The sequence below is a fragment of the Rhinolophus sinicus genome, linkage group LG03 (genome assembly GCF_036562045.2).
Source record: "Rhinolophus sinicus isolate RSC01 linkage group LG03, ASM3656204v1, whole genome shotgun sequence".
NCBI classification, from domain to species: domain Eukaryota; kingdom Metazoa; phylum Chordata; class Mammalia; order Chiroptera; family Rhinolophidae; genus Rhinolophus; species Rhinolophus sinicus.
In genome coordinates, this window is record NC_133753.1 from 149442546 (window position 1) to 149458611 (window position 16066).

Consider the following 16066-nt stretch of genomic DNA (forward strand, 5'->3'; position numbering starts at 1 on the left):
TATTAGATCATTAATAAGAATAGTCATCAGAAGTAAGTGCCCCTGGATAGATGCAAATCAGCCTCCTGAGACCATTTATAACTGATGAGAGAATCACAGTGTTTGACTTTAATAATTCACCAAGGAACAGAGAATAAACAGCAGCAAACATTAATTTTATAGGCTAGTTTCATATGGTTTATGTTTTGAAATAAAAAGGATATGACTTTTGACTCCTGCGTGAAACCAAAGCGTTTCAGAAGGAGCGTCTTGTGTCGCTGGCTTCTCTAACTGGAGAACTCATACTAAGACACATTTGTTCATCAGTTGGCACCCTTCATTAAAAAATGATTAGAACTTGGTATTCTACCATGTCCTTTGGCATAGGCTATAAAATTCTTCATGATCAAGCATTTTACTTGGCGAGAACAGGAAGTAACAGTATTTAAGAAAGCAAAGACCCTTTTTATGACCATGGATTTTCAGAACCGAGTAAGTATTCTTTAAGCGCAGGGTCCATCTCTGGCGCTAAGGACAGTGGGGGGTCGCATGTGTAATTATTAGCCCACAGACTGGAGTGGGACTGCTCTACTGTGTTTCCAAGAATGAGATTCACTCTGGAACTGGTTAGAGGTGGGTTCTGCACCCCCGTCAAAAAAAAAAAGATGAGAAGAGGGAGACAGTCTAGCCCAGGCCCCTTGACCATGGCCCTGGTCAGCGCCCTGTGCGGTACCCAAGGGCATGGCCCTAGCCCCTGGTCGTCTTAGCTCTGTGATCAGATGTGACCTTCTCTTCTGCCTCTGCACTTGGCATTCCTCATACCTGCAGCGTATCCCTGACTCCCGTCCCACCAGAGGCGTAGGTCCTGGGGAGCCCCGCGTCTGGGGGAAGGTGTTAAAAGGTGGTCATGTGCGTGAAATGACTGACTTTGGGGCTGAAAGTGGCAGTGCCGATCTGCAGCTCCTCCCCTTCACTGTGTGCCTGAGACACGGAAGGCAGAATATGAGAATCACAGTTACTGAAGGAGCTACGCGTGGTCACACACCAGTTATCCCAGAGCCTACACCAGGCCCACGTTTCCTCTGCTTCCGGTCTGGTGTTTTCTTTTCCCACCTGTGACTTTGCCATTTGACAAACTTCAGCCTATAGGGACTTACTAATATTAGAAGGCTTCTTTTTTTTTTTTTTTTTTAATTTATGGCTGTGTGGATACAAACAGCCTTTCAAGAACAGAAGAGTAAATATTAACCACCATGATGCTAATACTAGTAATAATTCCTATCACCCGTCGAGTACTTACATTTATACCTCGCTTTACGTGCACTGATTTTGTAATACTGTACCACCCTGTCAGGTAGGGACTCCGATCATTCCCACTTCAGGGAAGTGAAGTTCATTGTCCAAAGACACATTGCTAGTTAATGGTCCAGCAGGCTGATAGCACCAAAATATGTCTTGCTCCCTTTTATATCCTTTCTGCTACAGGACTCCTTTTACATGGAGAAAATTGGTATTTGAAGGTGAGACTAATTAGCCACATGCCAGATGGGCCCAAGAACAGGAAGTTCTAAATGGCAGAATGAATGCTGGCGATGTGACCTCAGAAGTGGCTGTGCTGACGGGAAGGCTGGACCCCGTTCCAGGGAGGGTAGTTTCCATGCATGGAGTGCTTACCATGTGCCAAGCACTGTTCTAAGCTTATGTATTTTAACAGAATTGGTCTTCACGGCAATCCTGTGTGGTAGGCTCTATTAGTACCCCATTTTACAAACACAGGAATGGAGCTACAGAGGTCACCACCTAGGAAGTGGTAGGACCAGGATTCAAACCCAGACAGTCTGGCTCCAGACTGAATCACTCCCCAATGCTGCCCTTCTGCATGAGCTCATTGGTCTGGAAGGGTGGAGCAGTGGGTTTTGTAGCAGCCTTGAGGGGGTGGTTGTTGATCTCACTCCTATCCTATGGGTAAGCCTGAGAGACCTTCCCCAAAATATTGTCTGGCCCATATTTTATGCTGGGACGGAGAACTGTCAGCCACCCTACTCATAGGAGAGCTTGGCACTTGGGATGCAGAGAAAAGGACTTTCTCTGCCATCTGTGGGTGTCATCTCGAGGCCTCCAGCAATCAGGGCTGTGGGAAGTGGTTTGTTGTAACAAAGTCTGAGTTCTAACCACCTCAGAGAAATGTGTCAGTACCCCAGGGATCTTCCTTTTTATTATTTAACCGAAACACAGCCTAATTTTTTCCCTCCGTTGACTTCCCCCAGGCTCTCTTGCCTAGCACCTTTCTCCTACTGAGCCATGTGGGTTCTCAGTGAGTCACCCACTTCGGCCTGGTGCATGATGGAGAGGGTGGTGGCAGGAGCCCACTGTGGCACCTGGAGTGCATTGCACTGGGACAGGCTTCCCCCTCACACAACGTGTTTAGCAGCCCCGATAGCTGAGAAGCTGGGGAACAAGGGTTGGGGGTGTCTCTTCTTACAGAAGCGAACCTAAAGCCATTTCTTCTCCCAGCCTTCCCAGCGGTTTTCCTTGTGTTTTTAAGTGGTTTGGTCTTCTGACACATACGCTCTTCTTCTGAGACATCCAGTTGAACTTTATCTCTGTTTACTATGCCTCACTATTGTTAGAAACTGTAACAGCAAATGCCTGTTTCCAGAAGGAGTATTGGATCATATGGACAAGTACAAGGGTTCAGACTTCCAGAATGGGTTATATTTCTGATCACCTTAAACTTTACGTCTGCACTGACTCCATCTAGGCTGCAAAGAGGAAAGCTCTCCTGCCTGTGACATTCCTGAGTCATGAGGCCACTTCAGTATCTAGGCCAGGGCTGTGGCCTGCATTCACGCATTGTGCTGTATCTGCAAGTACCTGGAGCTACTGGCAACTAGATGTTGAACTTACTTTTCCTCAAAGAGTGTGTATCCCTTTGGGAGTGACACCTAAGCTTGTCTGTTTTCAAAACACAGTTTGAATCCTAAATATCTGGGGAATTCCTCTAGTTAATAGATGAAGAATGTTTAAACCTGTCTACGATTTTGAATCTGGCCTTCTCATTAGGGAGAGTTGAAACCCACCAGGTAGCTTGAGCTCTGGCTATGAAATCACTGAGGTGGACAGTGTTTAATGAACTGGGTGTAGATGCAGGGTACAAATCTGTCTTGACGATTTTTTAGATATTAAAAATTCTAACATTATAAATATGTTTGGGAATGTGTCTGTGTACAGTCCTGCTCACACAGTAATTCATGGGTCTTAAATATAAGAGAAATAAGGCACTGCAGAGATAAGATTTTCGATACATAAATGAAGTTGTAAAGGGCCATGTTTGTGAACGTCCACTTTGTACATTTTGTTCTTTATTGCATGTGTGGTTGATAAAGCCTTAGGCTTTCAGGGAGTGTTTACTGTGGATACAGACAGGGTGGTTCAGACCATAGGGCTTTATCTTTGGTTGTGAAAAGGTTTATCTTTGGTTATGAAAAGCCAGCATCGATCTGAGTGAAGTGAAAAAAGCAACAAAAAATAGTGAGTTTGAACATTTCAGTGATGTTCTTAAAAATATGAGTATAGCCTACAATAGGCTTTGGCCCTTACTTTAGATCATTCAAAAAGTTATTTGAATTCTACTACTGCTTAGTGGTATTGATTAGAAACAGAAGTGACCTCAGTGAGAATATAAAAGGTTTAAAAAAAAATGTGAGCTATGACTAGTATTGTCTTGATCCCTGGGTAAATTCTAAATTAGGCTCTTAGTTCTTAAAGATATCAGCCTTCCATTATTAGCCCCAGTTCACTGATAATATCCTTTAGTGGGTAATTAGAAGTGCATCACCCCGCTGAGAGCTTTGCAAGCAAACCTGATGGCGGCTGGTAGCTTCATGCTGCCCTTGGGGTGCTGATTTTAATGGGCTCCTGGGTGAACGTCGCTGCTGTGAGCTGCTCCTGCCCTGTGCCCTCCAGGAAGATCTGAGGCCAGAGTTTTGCTGGCAGATGGAACCCTTCCCTGTGAGTCATGCGGCTAGCCTGTCCCCTTGGCCACTCTAGGGTGAGGTTTCTGCGCTCATGCGTCACCTCCTTAACGGCTGCTTGGAACCTTAGCACTAACGGCCAGCTTGAACATTAACCACTCCTGTTTTCTTCTGTTAGTAGCATTAGTGGGTCAGGGCCAGAGGAGGTGAAAGGAAAGAAAAACTTTTCTTGCCTTTTTTAAAGTACCTGTGACTATTTCCAGATTATCGTTTTTGTTTAGTACTAATTATTGAGTTTATAAACTGATACCACATTGCTATTTAAAAATAAAAAGACTCGGTTCAAAAGGAAGCAATACCTAACTTAAAGCAATTTCAGTTTTAAAATGGCGTATTCTCATCAGCTGAAGGAAGTCTTCCTCATGGAAGCCACCGGTTTTCACCCCAATGCTACGTTCTTCTCCTTCATCTCTGAAGTGACCTTATTCCGAAAAGGAATATACCATGTTTCCCCAAAAATAAGACCTAGCCGGACCATCAGCTCTAATGCATCTTTTGGAGCAAAAATCAATATAAGACCCAGTATTATATTGTATTATATTATATTATATTATATTATATTATATTATATTATATTATATTATATTAGACCCGGTATTATATTCTATTATATTAAACCAGGTCTTATATTATATTAAAATAAGACTGGATCTTATATTAATTTTGGCTCCAAAAGACACATTAGAGCTGATGGTCTGGCTAGGTCTTATTTTCGGGGAAACACGGTACTGATTTTCAGGGTGGAGATTACCTGAAAAAATGTAAAGTGTAGTCCTGGCTGACTGTCTCCCTGGGACTCCCTGCTTTCGCCTTCTGCCTCATTGACTCAGCTTTTCACGCTCTCCACTTGGACTGATCTGCATCCTGGCTGCCATTACTTCTCATTCCGTGGCCAGAGGCCGAGGTCTTGGTCATCCCTGCTGTTGTCCTCCGTGATCTCTTGCCCCCTCTGTAAGCTGATACCCTCACTCTAGCCCCATGGTCTGCATTACTTGGAAAGACCTGACTGGACACATATTGGAGGCAGGCCTCTGGGTAGCCCTGAAGCCCTGTTCTGTGCCAATACCTGGTACCAGCTGGTCCTGGAAGTGTCGGCTGAGACGCCCGGCTGGCCGAGCCTTCCCCTTCAGACAAATTCAGAGCTCTCTTCCGGTGCTTATTAGAAGCAGACTTCCTAGTCTCAGTCCTAGGAAGGTGGAAGAAATAGAAGCAGAGAAAGGCAGCTGCAGGTGAGCTCAGGACTGTTTGGTAGGAGACCTCAGGGAAGTAGGTGCCTGTTGTGGGAAGTGATTATTCAAGCTGCCACTCTTAGAGTCACTTCTGATGTCCTCGTTTACTCAAAAGGGAGTTTTTCTTCTTTCTTAGTACTTCCATTTATTAACCCTAAAATAAATATGTTGAGAGCAAAATCTTTATTATAGTAGCTTACCTTGTTAAATTGTACAGTGAATGCTTCCGAGAGTTACCAAGCTGTAATGTGTGCCCCTAGATGGCTTTTATTGTTGTTTAATTTCAAAAAGTTCTTTTCCATATGTATAGTAGAGGATGGTGAACTTGAATTTAACATGACACCAAAGAGAGGGTGGGCAGACACCCTGACTCCATCAGGAGCTCTAGCCCTCAGAAGATGTGGGTCGTGCTGTGTCCCTAAAATCTCAGCATTGGTAACAAAAGATTGGTTTTTTGACCATCAAGGGTCAGCTGTGCCTCTGCTTCATGTTGTCAGGGATCCTGGCCGATGGAAAGTTTTCTGTCTGGGATCTTTCTGATCTCGTGGGAGAAGGAAGAGAGCTGGACAACAAAGCACCAGCTCATAAGCTCTTCTGCTCAGAAGTGGCACGTGTCACTTCTGTCACATCGTATTGGCTGAAGCAAGTCCCGTAGTCAGACCTGATGTCAATGGGGTGGAAAAATACAATCTCTTCCAAGAAGAGAAAGAGAATATTTAAAAGAATAATACAGTGTTCCACAAGAGCTTTCCCAGAAGCTTCCAGTCAGGAAGGGACTCTTGTTCTGGTTGATTCTTGGGTTTTCAGGTGTTTTACGGATTTGTGAGACAGACTCGGAAAGAACAGATGGCATAATCCTCTCCATTCATCGTGTTTGGGCTTTCTTAAGCTGTTGGAAGGGAACCTGGCTGATGGCATTGTATCTTGTGAACAAGAAGTTGTTTCTGCCTCTGTACAGAAAGCCTGCAGTTGCCGTAGGATTGAACGTCAGAGCTCCCCAGCACTGGGAGAGGCTGCGCAGCTGTCCCCTTAGATGAGTCAGAAGCCCATCCTCTGAGGGTTATTTATTCTCAGAATTGAGTCACTTAAACAGAGGGCATTTGGAGTCTCCTTTCTATGACACCAGGGGGTTCATGTGAAGGAAGTTATGTATCTTGATTTTTATGTATAAGTTCTTTGTTTTCCATCCTTTGTTACTTTTCGCCATTAAAACTCTCTACTTTCTTATGGCTCCTGAAAAGACTAATGGGGTTCACTTTGGCTTATAGTTTGCCTGATTCACAGAATTGATTATGAATGTGAAAAATACCTATTGTTTGAAAGTATATAAAACAGTGACATTAAAAGGCAACTCTTCAAGTTCAAGTTCTTATTCCATTTAAATAAACAAAAAAAAAACACCTTTTGACCCCACAGTGTGTACAGGGCACAGGCATATGCCCCTGGCTTATAGGACCTGAGCTAAACCACACTGTAGCATCTGCCTCAGAAATTGGTTCTTTAGTCCCTCCTGTCTGACAGAAATGGACACAAAAAGAAAGACTGACCTCCTGGAGATGTTTAGAGGATGACATTTGTATAAGGGAAAAAAAATGATAAAATGTGTAAGTGGGCTTGAGAACTCTTAAAGAATTGCTTAGTATTTAGAAAATAGGACCAGACGAGTGGACCTGCTTTCTGGCTGCTGTGGCCTAAGGCTGGAAGTGTAAAAATGACCCCTCCCGGAAAGGTGCTCAGAAAGCAGGTTGACTGGATACATGAGGAGTTGGCATGGGCATCAAGAAAGAAATATCTGACTGGCCAGGACTGGTGAATTAAAGAACAAACTTGACAATGAACAGGAGCTCCCTGGGTGCTCCAGGCCCAGATCAGGAGAGACTTGTTTAGGTGGTTTGGAGAATTGGGGCCTTGCCGCCCTGGAGGGGCATCTTGCTGAGGGGAGACCAGCTAGGGTCAGGTAATCACTGCAATGCCTGAAGTTCCTTGAGATTCCCTGATATTTGAACTGTCCAATGCCACCTGAACATGGACAGAGTGGCCAGCCCAACTCTGGGGGAAGGGAATTGAGAGAAACAAAGGCCATCTGGCCAAACTTGGAGTTTTCTAAGCCAAAGTCCAAGACCCTCAGTCAGAAGTAAAGAAAGTTAACAGCAAATGAACTCCCAGTCTCAATATAATAACCAGGAAGTCTCGTGTTGCCCTTTGCAGAAACGAGATTACTGAAAACAAAAGCTGACTTTAGTCTGTGATCCACAGGAGAGGCAGGGTCAAGAGTCTGTCCACTCTGGCAAGTTGGGTTCCACAGCCTGATAACAGCCTGCCATCTTGGACTTACCGATTAGCATGGACCGTAAATAAAAATTCAGAAAAACAACTGAAAGTGTACTTACCTTAGGAAATATACCATGAATGTCCATCCAGATTAGAGAACATGACTTACTCATTAGAACAGACCTTTTTTAAAATGTAAAGGTTTTAGAAATAGGTCTTACGTTATACCTACAAATGTAAAAACTGCCCCCTGCAGGAAGCCCCCAGAGCAGGGTTCTCACCATCCACACTGCTGACACTGCTTGTGTGTGTGTGTGTGTGGGGGGGAGCCGGGGGGAGGGCTGGCTGGGTACTGCGGGGTGGTTACCAGCAACTTTGGCCTCGACCCATTAGGTACCAGTAGCTCCACACCCCCAAGGTATGACAACCAAAAATGTCTCCAGAGTGAGGAAGAGGCAAAATTGCCCCCAGTTGGGAACCACAGGGTGAGAGGTTTCCCGGGAGAGCCAGAGATGGGATGGAGGAGAGAGGTGTACCCCGGACAGGGAGGGAAGGTTGTTGCCAGTAAGCAGGAGGGGCTGAGCACGTTGAGACTGTAACTCAAAAAACAGTAAAGTATCGGTGCATTTGGACCCTCTTCGTGACTCTCCAAGGTGTCTGCATTTCCATGGTCATTGTATTTTAGGGGGTGGCCAGGGCACATGAGGGTTTGCAAGAACCTCCTCTGGTAGCTGATTAAAAAAAATAAAAGTCCTGCAAGGTGCTGAGCTTTTTGGACCAGCCCTGTCCCTACAGTTCAGCTGCTCCTGTGCTCTCAAGAGAAGGCCCTGAATGTGTGGGGAGCTCCTTCATGCCCTGCGAGGATTACTGGACAGCACATGAGCTGGGGGAACAGCTGGTGTCTCTGCAGAAGCGCTGTGACTTGTGCGGCTCTGCGAGCTGTGCTGAGGACAGGTGGTCTGGCTGTGTCCGGACACGCTGGGCCACTCTCCCCTTTGCCTCCTCTCTTCAGTCCCTCCCTGCCCAGCACCAGGAACTACTCCGCAGGCCGTGCTGAGTACAAGGCTTCCTTCCTCCTGACCACTCAGATGTCACTACAGATCTCCTGGGGGCTTGTTCAAAATGCAGCTTCTGGCAACACCTCCAGACAGTTTGATTCCGTATGTGGGGACCAGGAACTTACACTTTTTTAAACAGGTAGCCTAGGTCTCCCCCTAGAAGATGGGGGTGGGGGTGGGTGGTCCGGGTGCACGTTAAGAAGCAGCACTCTAGACGTTGGTCATTCCAACGTTTGGAAGGAAAAAGCACATCCCTGCTCTTATCCTTCCAGAAGACACGGGATGAGTCACCTTCGTGTGCCTTGCATCTATCTGAGGGAGGTGGAGATAATGAAAATAGGTATCAGCCAAGAAACTGCCAGCGATGGAGGAGCAATGTACAGTCTATCAGAAGTGTACTGATTACTTGGGCCACATGGGTCAGTGTAGTAAATTTATTACTAATAAGAATTAATATTTTTGAGTACTTACCAAACCACAAATAGTTTAAGCTAATCATGTGATAATGATTAATAATAGCTGATATATGTTAAGCAGAATGAGTGGGAAGCCATGCGGATTATTTTATATACACTTTCTCCTTTAGTCCTCATGGTGGCCTTGTGAGGACACTGTGCCTGTTCTCTCTCTCTCTCTCTCTCTCTCTCTCTCTCTCTCTCTCTCTCCCTACACACACACACACACACACTGATTCTCACGTGTAACCCAAATATGATGCAATAGGAATTACACAGCATCACTTACCAAGGATTCTCACCAAAAATATTTAAGTTGAATCTAAATTAGCTTTTAGACTTAACCTTCTGTTTCTATAAAACAGAGGCTAGAGAACAATTTTAAATGGCCTCATGAGGAAATAGATAATTCTATAAGAACTGGTAGTTTCAAAAAAAAGTCAATGTCAAGGGAGAAAATGCAGGCAGGATAGAATAGTTAGGAAGGACTATTTTCGACTCAAAGAAACTAAAGACACATAACTAAACGTAATGCATGAGCCCTGACTGAGTCATGGTTTTAAAAGAACAGCTATAAAAAGTGGGGCAGGGTAGGGAACTTTGAGTGTGGACTAGGCTTTGGATATAAGGGAATTATTGTCAGTTTTCTTGGATATGTTAATTTGATTGTAGTTATACAGGGAAATGTCCTTATTCTTAGGAGGTGTATGCTAAAGTATTTAGAGGTGAAATGTCAAGACATCTGCAACTCATTTTCAAACAGTCCAGAAAAAGAAAATGTCAGTGTGTGAGTATTAGTGTGAGTGTGTATATCATAGAGTGACGGAACAAATATGGCAAAATGCTAACAGATGTTCGATCTGGGTGTTCATTTGTCTATCCTTTTCAACTTATACCTAAGTTTGCAAATTTTCATAATAAAGTTGAACAGCAGCACCAGGTCAGTAGGCAAGGTGGTATTCCTCAGAACTCTGTCTGTGGTGGCCTCAGTCATGGGCTGTGCTGCTGTTAACATGACAGAGAGTGTATGGACGCTTTTCATGTGGCTTTGACTGAAGTACGTTTAGTCTGCCTCCGCCTTTCTAGGTAGATGTGAGCTTGGCTCCTGGGTTTCTGTTACGGAATCTCCTCGCCAGCTGGCACTGAGTGGATCTGCCTCACATTCACTTTCTTCCCTTCTCACTGACAGCAGAAAGCTGCCAAAGGCAGGAAAAGATGCGAGTTACAAACCTAGTCCAGCTCTGCCCAGCACCTTCCCCCTTCTTTAAATATTAGGGCTCTGTGGAGAACACACATATGACCCCCACGGACCAATCATTTATCAACTTCCCTTGTTCTGTATTCTGACTGCAGGATTAAGTTTCTGCAGCATTTCTGTTTTATTGTTTTCGTTTTTTCCTTGCTGAGAGGCAAGGAAACTCTGCGGACCTCTGTGATAATCACAGCATCATTTTCTGAAATTCAGAGGGCCATCCAGGTTATCCACAACCATCAGGGATTTGGCAGTCAAGTCAGGTGTCCTGAGGAGAAATGAGTGGTCCGTGGATAGAAGACTTTTATATGGAATATCAATGAGGGCCTCGTTTTATTAAGTGAGCTTTGGAGAAGCAGGAATTACAGTGAACAGCAGTGGATGCCGTGCTAAGGATCTCTGTGCTCAAATCCCTGTGCTTAACAAGATCTATAACGAGGATCTATTTCCCCTTTGATACGGATGCTGCCTCCCTGAACATGGGACATGGCCAAACTTGCACACTTTACAGAGCGCAGACCACGATAGAGCCCCCTGCCGAGTTTCTGGGGTTCCTTTTGTTCCACCAACCTGAGAACTTTTCTTCCATGCTCAGTTTTTGTCAGTCAGCCTTGCATACATATCATGGTGATTTCTCTTACAGTAGTAATTAGCAAAGTCGCTGGGGAGACTAACGCATGTTATCTTCCTGCTCAATCAGAGAAGATCAAAGACCTCCTTCCAGCCACGCTGGCGTGGACATGAAATTGGGTGCAATGGATGGGGGACACAGGCCCCTAAATAATCCTACCTTAAATTTGTCATGGACCATTTTGCTAAGCGCAACTGCGCCATCTTCCCTTCTGGTTTCACATTCTTCCCCTTCAGAAGTTGCAACCTAATTGCATTCCTGACTTTGAGCAGAGCTTGCTGACCAGGACAGTGGACGCTTAGTGTATTCAGTAAGATCCAGAGTCTGAGATTCTGCAAGAGGACAAATACGCAGAGGTTTTATATTCACATTGAAAAATTACCATTAAACAGAAGAAGGAAAAGGATGGAGATCTAACAGTATATTGGTTTTCTAGTCAAATTGGAAGACTTCGTAGTAGCCTCATTTTCTCCTAACAGGCTGGCTCTCCACCTGTTGGTTCAAAGTGTTTTTGAGCCTGGTGGGCGGGTGCAGCTTTTCCCAGCCTCCTTGTTTTCATTCAAGTGGCCGCTTTCATTATAAATAATCTCCTCCAAAGCTCTTTTGTATTGGTAAATTTTTCCACATAAGGCATTGTAATTGGTAATTTCTGGGTAGGGAGGTAAGAATGAGCGAGTGGGAGTAGGTTATACTTCTGGCCTAATGCTAATTTATTTTCCACAGTTGAGTTTGGCAGCTGGGCCAGGCAGTGGGGAAGCAGGAAGTCAGACCAGGACCCCGCCCTAAAAGCCCACCAGGGAAGCTTAGACACCAGTGACCTCATCCATCTCTAAACACCCTGTGCTTAATCTTTTTCTATGTGTCATGGCCAAGTTTCTGTTATCGATTGAGCAACTCCATTGGTTAAATTGTTGTCTGACCAGTGTTATCCTTGTTAGGGGAAAGGCTTCTGAGGGAAAGGAGTTGGTATTTGTTGACCACTTACTATGTCATACACTGAGCAAGGTGCTTTAACAGGTTCTTGCTTATTCCTTAAATATTGTGAGGCAAAGTACCCTTCCTGTCCCTGTGTGGTAGCTGAGGAAGCTGAAAGCCGAGGAAGCTGAAGCTGAGAAGTGAGTCGCCATGTGGTCAGTCAGTGGTACAGCTGGATTTGGGACCCAGACCTGGTGGATTCCAAAACTCTCGAGGTGGAACACACCACCTGTACCTTCCCCAGGGCTCCACACGGACTCATTAAACACACACACCCCCAACAATTATGAAGTGCCTGTGTCCTGTGTTCCTCGTATTGTGCTAATTCTCCCAAACGGCATCTTGTATAACGACAGTGGTATGAGAATGTTTAAATGCATTGCACTTTATGAGATAGTCACCTCTCACTAGGATGTCAGTGGCATGGTGTAGAAACTTTGACACTGGGTTTCCTTATTTCCCCACTTCCCTCCATCTTTGCTAACTCCCTGCCCCACCCCACTGCCAACATGCCATGGGGCTCTTTGTAGTTTTTATGGAGTTGACATGACCTGGGTTAATAAGGTCTAATCATTCAGAACAGAGCCGTGAGCCCAGATGTCCGCTGTGAGCTGTGCAATTCTTCCTGACCTTGGAGAGAGGGCAGAAAATGGGGCTGCTGGCAAGCACTGTGGTCCCAGTTTCAGGGTTCAGGCCCCTTTGAAGGAGGTTTGAGCTGTTAGAGCAAAGCCCTCTGGTAATGAAGCCATTTGTCCTTGGGAACAGAATGAGTCCTTGTGAGATCAGAAACAATGGGCATGTTGAGCTCCAGACCTGGGGTGAATGGAAGCTCAGGCAGAGGCACATGTGATGAATTGGGACAGCTCAAGGGATGCATTCTTTACAGGCAAGTTTCTGTTGTCAACAAGTCCACTCAGTGGTAATGATACTTAGTCAACGGTCATTTTTGAATAATTTCCCCAAGTGACTAAGTCATGAACTCTTGAGTTGTTTTCTTCTTCTTTGAGTTTTGAGTTTAGTCTAAAAATCACCCTCTGAGAAATGGATGAAAAATAAGTGTGGGTAACAATGTTTTATTATTTTTGATGGCATTGTTTCTTTTTATATTCTCATTTACCTATGAAGCAAAAACCCTGATGTCTGCTAGTAATTTGATTCCCAGGCAATAAAATTGTGTGTTGCTGCACTCTACCGTTAAGCAAAAGTTTTTGGTGCAAGTTTTTCAAAACTTAGCTGGTCTAATATCAATCAAAACAGCAGGCAGAGTCCTGGAAACTTTAAAAAGCATAATAGCCAGGCGTTGACGGTTCACTGCCAGTTGTATCTAGATCTCTCTGGATCCCTGTGCTGTTTGCCTTTTTCAAAAAGATGATGGAGCCAGAGCCCCGTTTGCACAGGGTACCTCTGGGACGGGTGCAAGGACTGGCCTGGGCCCTCGCCTCTGTCATGCTGCCTATAGATACGGGTGCCCACTACAGCCAGTTCTGACAGTATGGGAAGGGAGAACTAGAAACAAAGGAAACCAGCAAATGCGCTGAGATCGCCCTCGTGCTGGCTGGGCACCAGGATCTGCTCTGGCAAGGTTCTGTGGGGACCAGCGTGGCGGCCGGGCCGTTAGGGTCGGGTGTGGGAGCGAGAGGCAGGGGCCGGAAGGTCAGCTGCGCAGGGAGTCGGGCGGCGGGGCAGACCTGTTGCGCGCACACTTGGGTTTGGGGGACCCGCAAGTTTGCTGGCGGCGGAGCTGCAGGGGCGGGGCCTGGCGCTGTTGACCGACTCCTCCCTTCTCTCCTGTAGGTGATGCTGGTGGCCACGCTCCGGAGCTCAGACATGGCAGCATGACAGCCCTGGACCGCGCAGCCAGAGGCTGGGAGAAAGGAGCCCCCGGCTGTGGGAGTGAGTGCCCCGAGCAGCGACTTCCTTCTGAGGCCGCCTGAGCTTCCTTCCCCACCGGCTGCTTTTATTAACCCCGTGGACTCCTAGTTTTCCGCCTCGAACAGCAATATGTGTCATGTCATTGTCACCTGTCGCTCGATGCTCTGGACCCTCCTGAGTATTGTGGTGGCTTTTGCAGAGCTCATTGCATTCATGAGCGCAGACTGGCTGATTGGAAAAGCCAAGACCCGCGGCAGCTCGGAGCCTGACGAGCCGAGCGGCGGCCCCTCAGAGCCCTACCACCCCACCCTGGGCATCTATGCCCGCTGCATCCGCAACCCCGGGGTGCAGCACGTCCCACGGGAGACGCTGTGTGGGCCCTATGCTGAGAACTTCGGCGAGATTGCCAGCGGCTTCTGGCAGGCCACCGCGATCTTTCTAGCCGTGGGCATCTTCATCCTCTGCATGGTGGCCTTGGTGTCCGTCTTCACCATGTGTGTGCAGAGCATCATGAAGAAAAGCATCTTCAACGTCTGTGGACTGTTGCAAGGAATTGCAGGTAAGTGCGCGGCGGAGGGAAGGGGCCTGAGAGGGAGGGACTCGGCATGAGCAGCGCGCGCTGGTTTACTCATTTATTGCGGGTTTTGAAGACTCTTCTGTGTGGTCGGGTTGGCTTTGCGAAGGTATGTTCTCGGCAACAGGAGCGTGATGCCCTCGCCACTCCGTTTTCCCGGCTTCACTCCCCCCACTCGGAGAGAAGTGTGTGCTCTGCGCTCACACGTTCCTTTTCATGGCTTATGTCCTCGGGTTCCAAGTTGTCCGGTTTTGGAGTGACTCCTCCTACTCTTTGCCTGCCCCGCTAAGTTAAAAGCGTGCTTTCCACGTTGTGCACCCACTGAGGAGTCAGTCCCACCTGCGGCCAGCACTCCGTGCGGGGTGTTCAGAGGCAGCCAGCGGCCCTGCCACTCACTCTCAGCCCCCTCCCCAGCCGCAGGGTGATTGCAGCTTTGGGAGGAGGGGAAGGAGCAGGCTGGGAAGGAATTAGTATCAGCTGCTGTGTTTAATAATGTCCTGGTTTGAATTGTCTGTCTCTTGGAGCCCAAGAGAATGTTCTGCGCACTCAGATCAGAAAATATTAAACTAACTTTTCTACTTTCTGGGAATTTCTCATCAATGAGCTGTTAGACATCAGTGGAAAGAAAGGGATGAGCTCTTTACAGTGAAGGATAGGAGAGGCCGTGAGCTGCACGAAAAGTTCCAAGGCCACCAGTTCTTTATCATAGACTTTCCCACTGGGGTTTTAAATGTGGATCCTGAGCCAGGAGGGTCTCTTTCTAGGCTCAAGGATCTTGTACTGGATGGCAGAAACACACACACACATTCGTTCACACACAGGGCAGAGTCAAGATATTCTTAAGAAAGTAGAGGAATAAACTCTTGCTTCAATTTTCAGGGGAAAAAATTAAACAATCATAACCAATCATAACCAAGGCATTTATTAATCTGAACTCTAACAGGAGAAACAATAACCCACCTACAACCCTAACTAACTGAAGGGCATAGGTCACTCATCCCTCAGCGAATCCCCACGCTGCGTGCGTGGAACTCTGACACGGAAGATAAGCACTGAGCCTGATGTCCAGGCCTGCTAAGAAACAGAGCCAAAATGAATTCAGTCTAGTCTGCCTTATAGCAAACTCTTGAGCTCAGCTGGGATGGCTTCCAAATAAACATATCAAACAACAGTTTTTTCCCCCAAACAGCGAATGTTTTCGTTCCTCAAATGTTGGGGAGTGGCCTGTGGGGGTGGGATGGGAGAGGAAGTAACAATGGCTGCTGGAGAAATGACAAACGACCTATGCCACAATCTTGGTCTATTTGCATGGGGTATGTTTTTGTAACAAGTCTCAGGACCTTGTCTCTTTATCTGCCAGAAGCAGCCATACCATGAATGACACAGGCCCCCCAGGCACTCACGGAATTGGGGAGGCCAGGATTCTAATTCTCAGCTTTGCTCCTAGCTTGCAGTTTCTTTTGGGATAAATGCACCTCTCTGGGACTTGGCATTCCTCTTCTGAAAAATTGGGAGATTGGAGAATATATGACCTTACTTTATTATTTTTTAAAATCTTATTAGATATTTGATTCTGCGAGGTCATTGTCGCCTTTTTGATTCACTTCTGAAATCCGAAGTTTATCCCCTTCAGCTTGGCGTGTCACCAACCAGAAATGTTAAATAAGATAGGTTTCAGTACCCATTCATCTTTTTCTTGTGAGAAAAATGCCCCTGCTTGATGCCCCTCAGACACA

General features: G+C 46.2%; 1 protein-coding gene across 4 annotated transcripts in view; it reads left to right on the forward strand.

The window, feature by feature from the left end:
* LHFPL2 (LHFPL tetraspan subfamily member 2) overlaps window positions 1–16066 on the forward strand; it is a 144967-nt gene that overhangs the window by 109786 nt on the left and 19115 nt on the right. For 2 of the 4 annotated variants that reach the window (XM_019728170.2, XM_019728173.2), the window contains one exon: window positions 13679–14315. In XM_019728170.2, coding sequence (XP_019583729.1) covers window positions 13886–14315 — 430 coding nt within the window. In that variant the 5' untranslated portion in view covers window positions 13679–13885. Of the gene's footprint in view, window positions 1–3825; window positions 3991–13375; window positions 13467–13678; window positions 14316–16066 lie in introns of those variants that run through there. The other 2 variants (XM_019728174.2, XM_074328804.1) reach the window with 2 other exon arrangements.